The sequence below is a fragment of the Phasianus colchicus genome, chromosome 24, assembly GCF_987193195.1.
Source record: "Phasianus colchicus chromosome 24, bPhaCol1.hap1.1, whole genome shotgun sequence".
In the NCBI taxonomy this organism is placed as follows: domain Eukaryota; kingdom Metazoa; phylum Chordata; class Aves; order Galliformes; family Phasianidae; genus Phasianus; species Phasianus colchicus.
In genome coordinates this window covers 4,464,970-4,480,498 of record NC_143459.1, presented here as the reverse complement: position 1 = coordinate 4,480,498, position 15,529 = coordinate 4,464,970, and the positions used below count along the sequence as shown (strand labels likewise).

General features: G+C 47.4%; 1 protein-coding gene across 3 annotated transcripts; it reads right to left on the bottom strand.

Annotated features, from left to right (window-relative positions):
* Positions 1–187: 187 nt before the first annotated feature.
* Positions 188–15,526, bottom strand: INPP5B (inositol polyphosphate-5-phosphatase B). 3 transcript variants are annotated; one of them, XM_031594904.2, is made up of 22 exons: positions 15,334–15,526; positions 15,139–15,218; positions 14,928–15,025; positions 14,539–14,568; positions 13,827–13,937; positions 9,990–10,083; positions 8,670–8,840; positions 8,099–8,200; positions 7,578–7,692; positions 6,840–6,956; positions 5,874–6,061; positions 5,247–5,358; positions 4,981–5,090; positions 4,659–4,794; positions 3,993–4,103; positions 3,259–3,421; positions 2,869–3,104; positions 2,314–2,427; positions 1,835–1,919; positions 1,312–1,439; positions 967–1,078; positions 188–634 (listed from the first exon to the last, which is right to left on the bottom strand). In XM_031594904.2, the coding sequence occupies exons 1-22, from the start codon at positions 15,388–15,390 to the stop codon at positions 510–512; spliced, it is 2,595 nt and encodes an 864-aa protein (XP_031450764.2). In that variant the 5' UTR covers positions 15,391–15,526; the 3' UTR covers positions 188–509. The 3 variants fall into 3 exon arrangements, with proteins under 3 accessions (XP_031450764.2, XP_031450765.2, XP_089980439.1); XM_031594905.2 differs by lacking the exons at positions 13,827–13,937; positions 14,539–14,568; positions 14,928–15,025; positions 15,139–15,218; positions 15,334–15,526 and adding an exon at positions 13,291–13,382; XM_090124313.1 differs by lacking the exons at positions 13,827–13,937; positions 14,539–14,568; positions 14,928–15,025; positions 15,139–15,218; positions 15,334–15,526 and adding an exon at positions 10,199–10,525.
* Between the last annotated feature and the right edge of the window lie 3 nt (positions 15,527–15,529).

Here is a 15,529-nt window from a genome sequence, read left to right as displayed (position 1 = left end):
TTTAAAACTACCCATCTTCTTGTAGCCCAGGGTCTTGTCCTTGATTGCAGTGCTGCCTTGTGGTGCTGCACTCTCCCAGAGGGTTACAGAGTGCTGGGGAAGGCATGGAAATGCTCGTATCCTACAGTGGATAGGGCTGCTCCGTGCCTGTAACAGGTGTGACTTAATGCACACTTAAAACCAAGAGCCCAAAGCAGACAAGGCTGGAAAATGCACTGGGATGTTTTTATTTAAATAACGACTTAAAAATTCTGTGCTTTAATACAAGTTAAATACAAGAGTAAATATCAGCTTTTATATTTTTGCTTGTCTACGTACAGCTTATTTAGAAATTCAATATACTTTACAGCTTATTAACAGTGACACCTGATTCTAAATGCCTGAGCTGCATTTAATAGCAAAAGATTGTATAAAATACTGTGATTAAAAAAAAAACAAACTGATATACTGTACATTTTTTTCTTTACAGTAGTTTCATATCTAAAAATATGATTAGCTGCATCTGAAATTCACGATAAATTGTTCTCTTTCAGGAGGAATTGATGGATAAATTGCTGAGCTTTCCTCTTTTCTGTTATATCAGGCATAGGATGTCCAGGAGGAGGTCTAAGTAATAAGCCACCAAATATACTAGCTGCATTTTTAAAAGAGAGAGAGAAAGAAAAAAGAGAGCACCAGTCAACAGCAAGCTATTAAGGGTAATTCCACCAATCTCAATTAGTTGTAATGAGAGAGCCTGGTTTCAGCAGGAGTTAGATAAAGCTGATGACACACTGACCTCCCTGTGACACCGTAAAACTTTTTTCAGGCTACTGCAAGGATGCAAAATCCATTTTTCTGTGGATTTTAAGTAATGACATACTTCAAAACAGTAGAGACCATGACTGCAATTGCTTTGGATAAATATGTTCTGCCCTACTAACTGAAAAACCCCTCTGAACAGAATGGTTATTTTGCTTGCCTTACCTAGAATATTCACATCCAAATTGTTCTTCCCTGAATTTTTCAGTAGTTCTCGTAGAAATGCCATTAGATATTCAAACACGTTTTTATGGCACTCTGGCAGGTTAGAGATAATCTGAGTGGAGAAAAAAAAAAAAAACATATATTGAAGAAATGACAATAACTTGGAAGCTTTGTCTACTACCAACATCACACTGTCTGTATATGGGAACAGCTCTTAATAACCCAAGTTCTGGATCATTTCTTTTATGATAAGATTACATTTCTCATAGCAAAATGCTGTAATTTGTCTACAATAAACCAGTCTACCTCCTTCCAGAAATGGTCTCCCATTGAAGCTGGCATTACCTGGCTGCTCAGCAGGTAGTTGTTGGCACACTCTAAACAGCTGTTGTAGAACTTGTAGCAGATGACTGGCTCTGGCAGGCTTTCCAAGAAGAGCAGCAGTGCCTCTGCTACCGAGTGGTTGCTGCCAACTGGTCCAAAGGTGGTTAAGGAAGAAGTTAAGCACAGTGTGGTCTATTTTGGCAGTATGTGTGCTGAAACACTAATCTTCACTCCGAGGTCTCCGAGAACTACTGTTCACAGCTTTGAGTTAAATTGCTTGGCCCCACATAGCAAACTGTTTCCATTGGCAATTAGATACCGATGTAGTTAATCAACAATCATACATCAATATAACAAGGACTCAGCAGAGGCATTAGGACTGATTGCAAATAGCAGCAAAGAGAAGCACATCTCAGTTACCATGAGATGAGAGAGAGCAGTTTAAAAACCATGACGGAGCGCAGAAGACTGATGAAACCTTTCTCAGTTTTGATCTTTTGCTTGGGCACAGTGAGCCCAATCAGACATCAGTCTAAAAGGATACGGAGGGTATCATGCATTCCTTTGTCCAAACAGTCTCGGATTTGCTCAAATTCAGACCTAAGGCCTGGTTGCTGAAATAGGTCCTCCTGCAAAGGCCACCATTAATCAGTCTCAAGGAAAAACAGAAGTTATTTGGGTAAATAGAGCATTGCCATTATAAAATGTCAGGAAAAACATCCCTAGGTTGGTAGTTATCAGCACAAAGCTCACCATGAGCAGTTTTTAGGAAGGCTATGAGACCGCAGGAAAGAGCAATGCAAAAGGAGAGCTGCTGGTGTATGCCACACACAGACTGCATCACCTTCACAAAACTTTGCAACCCAGGGTAATAGGATCTCTTATCTCAAAAATATCCATTTTCACTCTTTACCATTAGCCAAACATCCACACTTAGCAATGGTTGCCTTTACTAGCATCTTCTCCAAAACTTAACCTAATGCAAACAAATTATTTTGCAGCTCCAGCACGAGCACTGCCAACCTGCTGGGAAGCATTGCGGTATAAGTGATCCACCATCATCCACAGCTCCTTGGGAATTTCCAGAGGCTTTTCAGCTTGAGTAGCATTATTGCTCATTTCCAGTGGCATCAGGGTCTGAGAGAGAGAGGTAAGGAGGAAAAAATAAACTAGGAACAAAGTGAGCTGGCCAGCTTCTTGCTCAACTCTGCAAATTGCTTCACAGAGTTTACAGCTCAGAACTAGGACTTGTTAAGCTGTGCAGCTGCACTCACCAGTTTTCACAGACTGCTGTGTCAGGCACAATCATAAGCACAGACAGAAAAGATGCTCTCAATCACACTTCACACACACCTTTTTTCAAAGCGCAGGCAGAGCAAATGGCACATTAATGACAGCAATGTACCCAAAATGGGTTGGTTCATCCACACAAAGCACTAAAACAAGGTGTGGAGAAGTATCAGCATTTTCAGACTATGGACCAGGGGAGTGAAAGAAGGCTCTGTGGCAATAAATAAGACAATCACCTAATTTTAATGGTGTCTGTGGGTTCAGAAGGGAAGCTTATCTTTAACTCACAAGATTCCGAATGGATTCTGCAGACATGTCTTGGATCGGTTCCCTCATGTGACACAGCGTGTGAATGGGAGACCCAAAGCAACTGGGCAAGTAGTTTCCTGTTACAGACAGAAAATAATCCTTCCCCCTGTCTAGATGCAAGACCAAGATGTCTTCAAGTTTTTCTTCTCCAGAGTTTAAGTGTGTAGCTGTTGATTTATTAACAAACAGTTCCAACTCAATTGTGATCTCAGAACCTGACGGAAGATAAGAAAACCATACTGAGTTTCAAAAAAGGCATTAAACCAATAATATGTAAACAAGCATAGCACTCTCAAAATAGCACAAAGAACAAAGCCAACATGTGACAATATTAGCTCATTAACATGAAATGAACAATGAAGAGCTCACCTGGCAGCAGAAAGCCCTTACTCGGATTAGCAATCAGCCACTCCTTGCAATAGGTAACCTCATCTGGTTTGCTGATAAATTCAAACTGGCAGGGCACTTGTCCATTGCGGATCGTAAACTTCTCTACCTGCAGCTGCATGTATTTGACGTCCTCAAAATGGAACTAAAAAACAAACATCAGCCAACATCATCAGCCAATCCCCCCTCGCCAAGCACCAGCAGCAATTCCTCACATTGCTGTCCCATAGTTTAATCATTAAGCAGCAAGATATCCAGATTAACCCTCTTGCTCCCACATCCCGCCTCTTCCAGGATTAAAAAGGATTACACTTATTTACACTCTGTGCAGCAGTGTGCCCTTTAAAACAAATGCTCCCCTCAAATAACCTCAGTGGAATTTGAGAACAAGGTATCTAAGCCTCTCGGTTACTTATCTTTTACAGTCCCCAACACACAAAGCAAATGCTGGTCTTGTGACCTTCTCCAAATCCCTCAGAATTTTACATTTTATGTTTCCAAGAACAAGTAACAGAAAGAGATACTTGCTGTTACTTGAAGCTACCCTTTTATTCTCCATCTCATAACATGGCTGTATGTTTCAGCTCGGTAGCCTGACTGGAACCAGACCGTATGGTCCAACATCCATCTAACATACTGCAACCATGAGAAAACACATCTAGGGTCTAGGAATGCTTGATTTGTCCAGCAACTCACAACAGATGGACAGACCCTACCTCTCTCTGGGAGAGGGTCACCGAGGGAATGTTGGCGTTTTCCATCTTATCCAGGGAGCGCACGATTTCCTCAAAGACCTTTCGGTACAGCTCCTCATTCACAACTTTCACCTGAAAAGGACACACATAGCACCAACTCATATTTACTGTGCCTCCACAGGTGAGCTATAATATATGGGCCTAAAACATGAAGTGATTCCATTTTAGCAGTACAATGCATTTGAAGAATAGAACTCCTTGGAGCACTACTGCTCTAAGATCTCCTCGGGATCCAGCAATAAAGGACCTTGCTATAACCAAGAAGAGAGGCAAGAGAATCACCCACAGTCAGGGCTTTTGCTTATTTGTTTGTTATTTACAAAGTTTGACAGCACACTCCAGTGATGTAGCATTCCTGCACTGCAAACTTCTGAAAAAATGATTAAAGAAAAAAAATATGTCTAAAAAAATACCTGCAGATACTCTTAAGTTATTCTGCCAAAGTGATGCATCACTTAACACAACCTTATCTTATCATGCTCAGTATATTACCCAGCCCATCTTGCAAGCCATCGTTCCATGTAGATGCCATAAAAGTGGAGACAATCCAGCAGGAGAGCCTCCCTCCTCCTCCCACACACAGGACAAGGTCAGCAGACTTATTTCCTTCAGCACTGACACACTTACCCCAATATCAAACACAGAGCTAACTGGCTTATGGTCGCTGATCTTCAGAGCCATATGGCTACGGTAGCTCAGCTGAGCAATGTTCTGGCCTTTCCAGAGTATCCGATCACACCAAGCTGGAACACGGCACTTCTCACTAGGACAGAGAGGTGAAAATTACAGCTTCCAGGCACAGTTCAGGTGGAATAACAATGCAAGGCAGAACACTGCTCTCCCAAGAACCAGGTGTTTTGAACAAGGCCCGTTTCTGTATTTCTTTTTCACTTTATTTTTACTGCCTTCGAGGGTAACATCAGTGTCACATACGAAGCAATCACTGTACCTCGTGTCCCACTCATCACAGCCAGCGTCGTATTTGTATGTTGGCTGGAAAGAAATCTCTCCCTCTGTATAGCCTTCAAAGACAGCTTTTGCATTCATCTGCCTCTTTAGCTACAGAAGAAAAAAAGAAGAAAAGTGGAACAAGCTCAAGCACAACCCCCATATGAGCTAAAGGAGAGATGTTCAGCATTGAGAAGCTGAGTAGTACATGAGCAATCCCTAATTAGCACCCTCAGCACCACCTGCAGGTGGTTGAGGCATCAGTACCTGGTCGTATTGGCAAAGCTCTGGAAATGCTTTCTCATCTACAAGCTGCTTCACTTTCGTCACATCCAGTTCTTCCAGCCGATAGTTGAGGTCACCCAACCACAAGATCACACTGCAAGAGAACGTAGACCAGAAGTCTGCACATGGGCCCAAAGATGCCCATGTGAGCTCTCTAATCTCCTCATGATCAGGTGGATGTTCTGTCTGTCTTGCTGCACCACAAGCAAGAGTTGGAACTTGGATGAGAAGCCACTTTTTCTGCCTTTGCTGTTTTTAATTCCCACCCTGCATGTTTGTCACCATCTTTTCATAGCTGGTGTTTAGTGAGGAATATAAAAAGCACTAAAACGCATCGAGGAGATTCATGTCTATTATTGCCCCCTTCCTGCTTCATGCAGGAACTAAAACAAGGCTTCTTAGAGCATAAGTGGGCAAGTGACTTGCCAGAACCATATAGGTGACCACTATCAAAACCAGAGTTGTAGAGAAGTGTTTCTGGCCTTTCCAGGCTAGCAATTAAAGCATTAACCACCCTCCTCACATCCCTGCCTAGAAAACAGCCCACCACATTCATAATGCTCTGTCTTGCTTCCTGCAGTGATCCCCACAATCAAATGAGAAGCATACTCGTGTTTGCTGATAGTGAGAGGTGGCAAATTTGGATTCGATTGGCAGAACTGCATCCGAGAGCAGATGTCTTTGAAGTCCTGGTTCCTCCTCTCATATTCCTCCGTGTGAGCCGCAAGGTGAGAATTCACAATGCACACACTTGTGTTATGGAATTTAAACCTTATGGCAACACCACCTTTGTTACCCTGAAAGAGAAACAGCGCTCAGAAACTTTTCTGTACACAGCAGATGAATCCAGAAATGAGTTAATAGCAGCGGACAACACAGAAGATGCTGAGGCAGACCACAAATTCCAGAAGGATGAAAACCCAATTGATAATTGCAAGTGATAAGTGCTTTGTGAATTTTAGCTCACGTGAGGATCACACAGCAACACAAGGTGGCAAGCAAACGCACAGAGCCCAGTTTGTAACTTAGGATTTAGCTGGCACTAAAGGAAGTTCAAATCAATAAGAGTGCTGGTCAGTTGCTTCATCGAGTCCTGAAACCTGTTTAGCAACAAATTAAACCTTTCAACATAGAACATAAAGATTTGAAAGTGGAGGAGGAAGTACGTGGCTCAGCTGGTCCAAAATACCTCTGCCAAGTTACAGCTGCAGAAATGACAGTGAAAGGACATAGATTTCATTCCGATGGAGCAGAACGGCAAGAGGCCACTAAGTCCCCCTCAGGAAAACTATAATCTGGATGGACAGGTTTCTTGTGTTTCCTCACATTAATTGCCTTAGGCAAAACCACAGCCATCATCAAACCTCATGGCCCCATACAGCCCAACACATGAAAAAAGCTTTCAAGGTCTGTAGGGCTTTGAGAGCAGATGGTGGTTCCCTCCAGCAACACCCTGAGCCACCAGATGCATTTCTAAAGGCAGCTGCATCTTTTAGCTGGAAGAATAACCTCTACATTTAAGGAGAGGGGCTCCCAGGGTTCTCCAAAGTCTCACGTACTGTTGTCAATTCTTACCATCCTCCCCATGATGCCAGTTCCCACAGTCCCGATTTCCACCTCAGAGATGTTCAAAGCAAGGTCTGCTTTCACATACAACAGAAGCATTATTCCCACGAGTCGCACAAGTTTCACCTGAAAAACAGATCCTGTTGCATTAAACACCAGAACAGGAGAAGGCACGTCGCCTCCCAGCCCAGAACACAGGTCAGAGTATACACAAAGGAGAGTTGCAGGCTCATCCAACAGACCACCTCGACACACGGTTACAGGCACTCCAGCAGCACAGCACAGGAGGGAGCCAGGGAGCAATGCTGCAGTAAAGGAAACAGAAGCCCAAAGCAAAGCCCGAGGCACAGGCAGCCCATAGAAGGAGCTTCCCTTAGACAACTGACGAGAGACAAAGCAGAAGTAAGGAGAAGGAGCCAAAACACAAGCAGTATTCCTTCCAAGATGCCTTGACAGCTCATTCAAGCATGCATACCAGGAGACAGACAGGGCAAACAATGAGATGCTTCCTATTCTCTACCCCCAAACCGGAGGAGCTCCACTAAGGCATGGCGCCCAGCTGTCCTGCCTGCCCTCTGCCTTGGCATTCTGCACAGTAACACTGCCTACGTCACCTTCTGACTGAGCAAAAGCCTGCAGACAATGCCCCTCTGAAAGACACAGCGATTGAAAATAGGAGAACAAGGTGAAAAGAGGCCCGACTGGAAAACGATTCCACACTCAAACCTCCCCAGAAGTCCCATTTACCTTTGCATATTTGGCATCTGGGTGAAGGCTATCAGTTACAGCTTTAAACCACTCTTCTTCCTTCGGTGTGTCATTGAAAAAGAAGGCTTCTTTACTCAGATCAAGCTCCTGGAAACTGCATTAGAGGAAGGAACCCGTGGATGCACGCACTTGTTTATAACTCTCCAGCCCTTTCCTCCAGGAAAGAACTAAAACAGTTTATGCTCTAACTTATAACTGAATTGGAATTTTCAGATATGCTCATTTCAGAGGTATGTTAAATGTAAAGCTGAGTTATATTGAATTGCATTAAAGATGATGTAAAACTGCAGTGCCGAAGAGCCCAACCACCAGAACAACAGCCCTTCCAGGCTATGCACACACACACACACACACTCTGAAGCAATGCAGCAGAGTAAGGCAATGCAAACATTCCTCAGCTGTCCTCAGGTGTCCTGGCTGAACACCTCCATGCTATGGCTTCACAAGCAAAGCAACCCAGGGCTGAGGTTTGGAGGGAAGAACAGGAGGGAGGCACTCACCCCACACAGTAAACGTCCGGAGGTACAGAGTCCCATCTCAGCCAAGGCTGGAGGCTTTCTTTGGGGGACTGACCATTCACATTGTAAGTCCCAACAAAAAACCTGCAAAAAAATCCACTTTTGCTAAATCCCAGAGCTGCAAATATCCCTATTATTAACCCAAGTAATTACTAATTATTTAGGAGTAACTTGTTTCCAGAGGGAGTTAAGACCACATGGCAAAGCTTAAATTCCTACAGTGATTTAATTACAGTAGCACCTTTACGTGCCTGTTTTACAGAAAAATACACTTTTTTTGCACACAGTGTAAAAGCACACACGGATTGAGCTGTGCAGTAGCAGTCTGAAATGACAAATTCATCACATCACCAGCACAGATGGTTCCTGACCACAGAAAAGTTTTTGCTCATCATTAGATTATTCCTCCTAAGCTCTTAGGAGCTCATTAGAACAAAAGCAATGTTAAACAGTGACCTGAAGCAGCGAGAGAGATGGCAGGGCTGCATGGAACCAACGCACCTCCAGGCACAGAAAACCTCATCCTGCTTCCAAAATAAGGAATGATCATTACCTGAAGTTCTGGATGTACGTGTAGGAATCCTCCCTTTGCACAAGCTCAGATTTGACAATAGTATCTCGTAGCCCAAACTTTGGTTCTGATAAGATTGAAGCCATGTTTGAGACCATCACGCTGGACGACCGCACCATTTCTGTTGTCACCTCTGGCTTGAGTTTGCTTTGCCTGTAAGTGAATGCAGAACTGTGAGATGAAGCACAGGATAAGCACACACCCTGAAAAACTTTGTTCTGCTGCTGAGGACGTGACCTAAATCTTCCTCTCTGTTTCACCAGCCAATGATCAGAACAAGCAGACAAGAGTGAAACGAGCACTTCTTATGACAGCTCAGACCTTCTCTAGATAAAACCAGTTTAACCAACTGAAAGAACAAATCCTTCTGGCTCATCCAGTACAGCCTGTTGGATCAGGGCTGATTTTGCCCTCCTGGATGTTGATATAAAACCATACACATTTCCTGCTCCCTGGAACAGGTGGATGCCAGTCCCATCGCCCTCTGCTCAACCCTTCAGATGACAGTAGAAGAATGAAAAACTGTTTTTGTAGCAGAAAACTCCCATTTCTGTCCAGTAAGGAGGCAGCAAGGAGTGGATGGGGGTTTTTATTTAGTATCTTGTGGCTCTGTGAGTTACTTCAAGTTCCTTCTGACACAGCTCAGGAGTTCCCACGAGGAGGTAAGTGATATAAGTTCAACAACCTGCATTGTGAGTGTCAAGGATGGCACAGAGATGGACTTTGAAGGATATGCAGCAGGGTCCACAAACTCCTGGGAACTGAAAAATGAAACTCTAACATTCTAGGAGTGTATCTATGAGATGAGGTGGCCCTAAGCCAAAGCTCTCTGAATTCAAAACAAACAACAGCAGCCGGGTCCTGTCCCACTACACAGCAAAATATGCCCAAATAGGGGGACTGGCAGGACTGGCTCCAAGAGGCAGTGCAAAAATTCCCTGGACTTCATTTTTCCTCTCTTAAATAGAATCTTAAGGTTCTCTTCTCAAAAAGCTGCTCTAGATCCTCGTTCCTGTGGTGAATGCTAGCAGATAGAAGCAGATAATGCAGCAGCCACGTATCCTGTGCTGGTGCCCTGCACAGACACTGGGACCACAGAGACCAAGTTCCCCCTCTTGCTTTCCAGCTGAAAACCAGGAAACCAGACAGAGAGCTCTCTGCAGTTTCTCCTTCTTCCTCTCAACACCAGAACACCATCAGCTTGCCCACTGCAGCTCGTTCCTGCCACGCACCATTCCACAGAAGCACCCAGAAAAGAATCACTTCGAATGTGATTCAGGCGAAGTCAGAGAGAATCCATACCTGGGAGCACTCCTGTCAGTGCTGTCCTGGCTCCAGCCTGGACTGACTGCAAGCTTCTTTCCATTCTGCTTGATGCCTTCAGAGCCAACTGCTTCTGGAAAGAGAGAAAAAAGTTTCACATGAAACACAAAGTGGACTTGAACTTAGCAAGCACAGGCAAACAGAAGGGAAACCAATGTAGCTTAGGTCTGTACAGAGAACCAAAGCACCTCGGTTATCTCGGGATCTGTCACTTATCTGATGGGCTGGCAGGGCAGGGGGATAGGCAGGAGGGGCACACAGCGTGGCACAGGGCTGCAGAGCTGCCCACCCCCCTGGGTTTTATCCCAGGCATGCAAAAAGCTGCACTGATAATAAGCTTTCCCTTTCCGCAGCAAGACAGGAAGTGCAAAGAAAGGAAGAAAAAAATAAAAAGCACACTGCTATTTAAAGGCTTTCTGCTCATCTGCAGCAGCACAGCAAAGCACTGGAGCCCCTCCTGCAAAGCAGTGCAGTACAGCCTCTGTGCAAACCCACCACAGCTGCAGCAGAAACAGTGCCTCAATGCAAATCACACTTCCTAAAAAAACAACAGGGCAGACCCTATGCAAATGCAATTAGTTTTAGGTATACAATAGTAATTACATGGCACTTTGTTAGAGCCTGCAGCGCTTGTTTCAGCTACGACATTCTGCTCCTACAAGGGGGCAGAACACAGGATTTTGCATAGCTTTTCCATATGTCCATGCACAAAAGGCAATCTCAGGGCTACGACACGTGGCACACAAATCTAAAGATGACACAGAAGACGCTCGTAAGGCTCCATTCATTCGGCTGAGCACAGTTCAGAAAAATGATTAAGTATTATTGCTGCTGTAGAGCATCCTCTGGGGCACGAGCACATCCCACAGACAGAACTCTGAGTACTCTGAGTATAAACACACTCACAAGAAGTGGTCGCATTCACAGCCTGGAAAACCTCTTCTGCCCAAAGAGCCCTCTGAGAAGAAAGGCTGTCTAAGAGGATTAATCAGTGGCTGCTTCCATGAGCACATGATTCAAACCTCATTACGGATCACACACAGTCCCACAGTGCTGAGCAGGAGCAGACTTTGATAAGAGAAAACCTCCACCAGCAGCACCACTGCAGCACAACGCTCCCTCAGAGCCCATCCAACCAAAAGTGCCCCAGTCGTGTGAGCTGGGATGTGTGTTCTCTGCAGGCATTAAGCACTTCTTCAGAGCTGCCTGAGCCTCTGCAGTGCTCCTGATAAGCACCACGCTGTGCATCTTGCCAACTTGAACTTTGGCAGTAGAGCAATTGGACTGCTGCTGCTTTTGGAGCAGGGAACAGAAGTTTGGGCTCTATTGACCTCAGAGGACAACGCTGGGCAGCATGGGAGATGTCAGTGGCTGCTGTGTGCTGTGCAGCACCGTGTGACACAAAGATCACGGCCACGTGTCACACCTTCACGTTTTAACCTCATTAACAGCAATAACTTTTATGTCGGATTCTTCTAAGGAAGAGATTAGCCCTGGAAATGGGTTGTTTCCTTCAGATAAGTTTGTATCGAACTAGATGTTGCTCAAGCCAAAGGGGTCCATCATTTGGCAACCTAAAGTGGAATATTTTAGCAATACACAACCTCGTGTAATCTTTGAATGGGGCACAGAACCAACGAGCTCTGTGCAGGGATAAGAGAGCAGCAGAACACAGACAGCCTGAACCAGGATTTGCAGTTAGAAGGGACTTCAGGGACAACAAAGACTTGCTATGAAAAGCATGCAGCAACATTCCAGCACCGTTCTGCAGCAGGAAGGTGTATCCTATCTTCACATAAGGCCAGATTCAGCTTAGCATCCAGAAGGGAGAACTACCTGTGCCATTCATTGCTTGCAGCAGTGCATCCAGCCCATCCCTCCCTGCACAGAAGCACACAGGCCAAGTCTGCACACACAGATAGGGCACTAGAGAAGGGCCTAACTCAAACTGGGAACATCGACCACAGAAGTTAAAGCCCATTAAAATCCCTTCCTGGATCCCTGATGCATTCACCAGCCTTAATCCACAGAAGAAAGAAGGAACCAGTAGTGCTCTATCTAGCAAATGGCAGCATTTGCACACTATTTAAATGTGCTTTGGTTTGCATATGGGAGTCTCTCGCTCAGTGTTCATGATCCCATAATGACAGAGTGGGAGATATTATGGAAAACGGCAGGCAAACCCTCACTCTGTATTACTTTCTGTCCCAAAAGACCCTGAGCCATGGTGCTTTCTTCTTCTAAGAGAGAATAAAAGAAAAGAGAGATCCCTGAACAACTCAGACTGAAGAAACACACAACAAAACCTTGAGAAAGCAATTTTGTCACAGCTCAGAAGCAGAGTTTGATAGGAGAGCTGCTTCCCAAAGAGCTCACAATGCAAAGGGAATTCCTGGGCTCCAGATGCAACAAAAACATCCCAGCACAGCACCGGGCTCCGGTGCCACTCAGTGCTTTTCCTCCTAAACACACACCCAGGTCCTTCCCAGTTGCTTTGAAACCCCGTGTTAAACAGCACAGCTGGACAGATGTTCCCCCATCCCCAGCTCAGTGCATTTTGAGCCACTGTCTCACATCTGAATTACAGAATTCACCTCTTCTCGGCAGAGAATAAGAGAGGAGGAATGACAGCAACAACCCAGACAAAGGCAGGTAAAGCAGAAATGGATTAACCTCTATTTTGAAGGCCACGCTGAGTGCGGCGTTGCTCAGCTTTCTCTGCGCTTTCTCACACGCTCCCTTCGCACAGCAGCAGCTCCTGGGAGCAGGAGGGGAAAAGGCGGACAGCACGGCACGGCACGGCACAACACGGGGCGGACCCACAGCCGGGCCGAGAACAGCTGAAAGGTCGCAGCCACAGCACATGAAAACCGACACCGGATTCACCATCGAGGAAAGAGCAGCCCGGAATCGAAGCCAGCACGCGGCCCTCGGGGTCCCAAAGCTGCCGAGCTCCCCCTGCACAGAAGCTCCGAGCCGCCCTGCCCAGGAGCGTGGGCTGAACCGCTGCTGCACGGAGCGAACCCTTCGTCCCTCACCGCAGCCCTCGGGGCAGCAGGAAGAGCTCCCCATGGCTGCGAGCGGACAGCGTGCCTTCCCCAAAGCACGACTATGCGCTAAGCAAGCGCCCGGACCCCTCCAGATCCTCCCTCCCTCAACCCATCAGGCTCTCATCGCTCGGACCCAACATCGGGGTGAGCACCCGAGCACGGCGGTTCCGACGGGACGGACCTCGAATCCCGGCCCTACCAGTTCCCTGCCGTCCCCCCTAAGCGCTCACCTCGGCGGGGCCGCTCGCCTGCCGACATCGCGGCACCCGGCCGCCCCCGGTCCCGCTCCGCCCCGGCCCCGCTCCGCCTCGCTCCGCCCGCCGGAGGACGGCTGTCAGTCCCACCCGCCCCACGCAGGAGCCGGGGCCGGCCCTGAGGCCCTGACCGCAGCATGAAGTCTTTGGGACAGCAGCAGCGTGCTTCCATCCCCCCCCCCCCTAAAAAAAAAACAACCCAGAGGGAGCCGTGATGGAAAGAGCACCGGGCTGCGTGCTGCCGATACCGAGGAAATCAGAGCACAGAGTGTGGGAGGAGACAGCTTTCTCCATGTGGTCTCCCAGAATACACAGAGCAAATCTCCGTTTGGCCTTCCGACTGCACAGCATGCAGGTGTGTATCACAGCACTGCCTCGAAGTGCTGCTCCCCTCTGCTGAGCCACCTGGTGCTGCAGAACGGTGACACAAAGCATCGCTGCTGTGCGTGAGGTTGAGCAGTAAGTACAAATGCAGCCTGGGCTCCTGCATCCCTACCACTGAACACACCTACCTGTGCTGCACTTGCTGACCTCCTGCAGGAACGTGCGGGTGTGTGAACCAAAAGGCAGCTGCACTGTGAGACCATCGCCTTCCGAGCGGATCCGAACGGTCACATCTGAACCTGTGACACCAAGAGGAGGAGAGGAGCTTGTATCAATGCTGCCCATTGCTCAGGAGCAGCCCCATCTCTGCTCTCTGCTGCTAAGCATGCCTCTGCGGGCTTTCACCAGCAGGTTTCCCCAGGTCTTACCATTTCACTTTCACATTTTGCATGAGGATGTAATTAAAAAAATGCAAAAATCACTCTTTGGAATATGTTTTGTTCTGCTCATCAAGTGATAGGGAATGCAATGGAAACAGGGACAGGTACCCTGGGGGAAGCATACGATGCTGCCAGGCTGCGCAGGGGTGGGGTCAGGAAGACCAAGGCTCAGCTAGAACTGGATTTGGCAATGGGCACAAAGAAGAAGATAGGTTTCTATGGGTGCAGCAACTGGGAAAGGAAAGTCCAGGAGGGTATACCATCCTTTAATGAGCAAGAAAGCCAGGCTGGTGACAACAGACCAGGAGAAGGCTGGCTGGGCTGTGGGTGTCCTCAGTTACTGCAGGGGAGTTGGACCAGATGGCCTTTAAGGGTCCCTTTCAACTCAAACCATTCTGTGATTCTATGATTCATTCAGCAGCTGCAGCAGCACAGGCATAACAGCAATATGAAAACTCACCAATGACATGAAGGTCACCATCAGGTATCACTGCAAACAGAAAAGAAAGTTCTGTTACAAAGCTGAGTCACAGGATTGTAGCGTTTGATTTAACACTTCGAGGTTGGATTACTGAGCACAGCCTTCTATCTGCTCCCTGAAGGCACAGGAGTGTGTAGTGCAGCCCTACAGGAGCTGCACCAAGGTGCTGCTCCGGATTGCAAAAGGATTGATAAAGCAGAGCCCTTCAGCTATGCCATAAGATGCATCAGCTTCACCAGAGATCACAAACTGATGAGAAAACACAATGGGCTGAGTAGATCACAGCAAGTAAACAACAAAATACAGACTCCGCACCCCTCCATCCCTTCTTTTGGAGGTGGCCACTGAGCCCCGAAGTGTGTGAATACCTTCTTCCACTGCAAACCCCTCTGCGATGGGGATAACTTTCTCCAGCCAGACGTCCTCCGCAGTGATGGCCATCCGCCGGTGGGTGTACACGTAGATCCTGCAAACACGGAGCAGAGGCTGGAGGGAATGCCTCGGTCCGGGCAGACCCCACCCCACACAAATCCCTCCCCTCCCAGGCACAAGCCCGGTTTGCCCCATCTCGGCACCCACGCGTGCTGCCCGCCGCGCTCCACCAGGCCCAGCAGCCGGCTCTCCACGCTTTGCCCCGCAGCCACGGTTCCTTGCACGGCTTGCGGTGTGGGTCAAGGAACGGCAAACAGAGTTGGAAGTCGAGGGGTCAGAAAGGGAGGAGAAAAAGAGCGAACTCGCCATCCCTTCCCTGGACGCGCACAGGGCAAAGGATATGATTCGACACGTCGCCCCATCGAGAAGAGTCTCCTGGATGGCCACCGACTGGTCCATCCTCCGTGCCCGCGGGGTGGGGGCCGGAGGTCAGCGAGGAGCTCGGGGGATCGAGATGGGGGGTCGGGACGGGGATGGGGGTCGGGACCGCGATGCGGCCGCGCTCGGTGCCGCCGTTACCGGGAGCCGCCGCCTCCCT

Bases quoted from the DNA above. Each gene is read 5' to 3' on its own strand.
- INPP5B (XM_031594904.2), bottom strand. From the start codon at position 15,390: ATGGACCAGTCGGTGGCCATCCAGGAGACTCTTCTCGATGGGGCGACG. The intron at 8,841-9,989 runs GTATGGATTCTC...ATTCACTTACAG, and splicing joins ACTGACAGGAGTGCTCCCAG to GCAAAGCAAACTCAAGCCAG. The intron at 3,105-3,258 runs GTGAGCTCTTCA...ATCTTCCGTCAG, and splicing joins TAAGGGCTTTCTGCTGCCAG to GTTCTGAGATCACAATTGAG.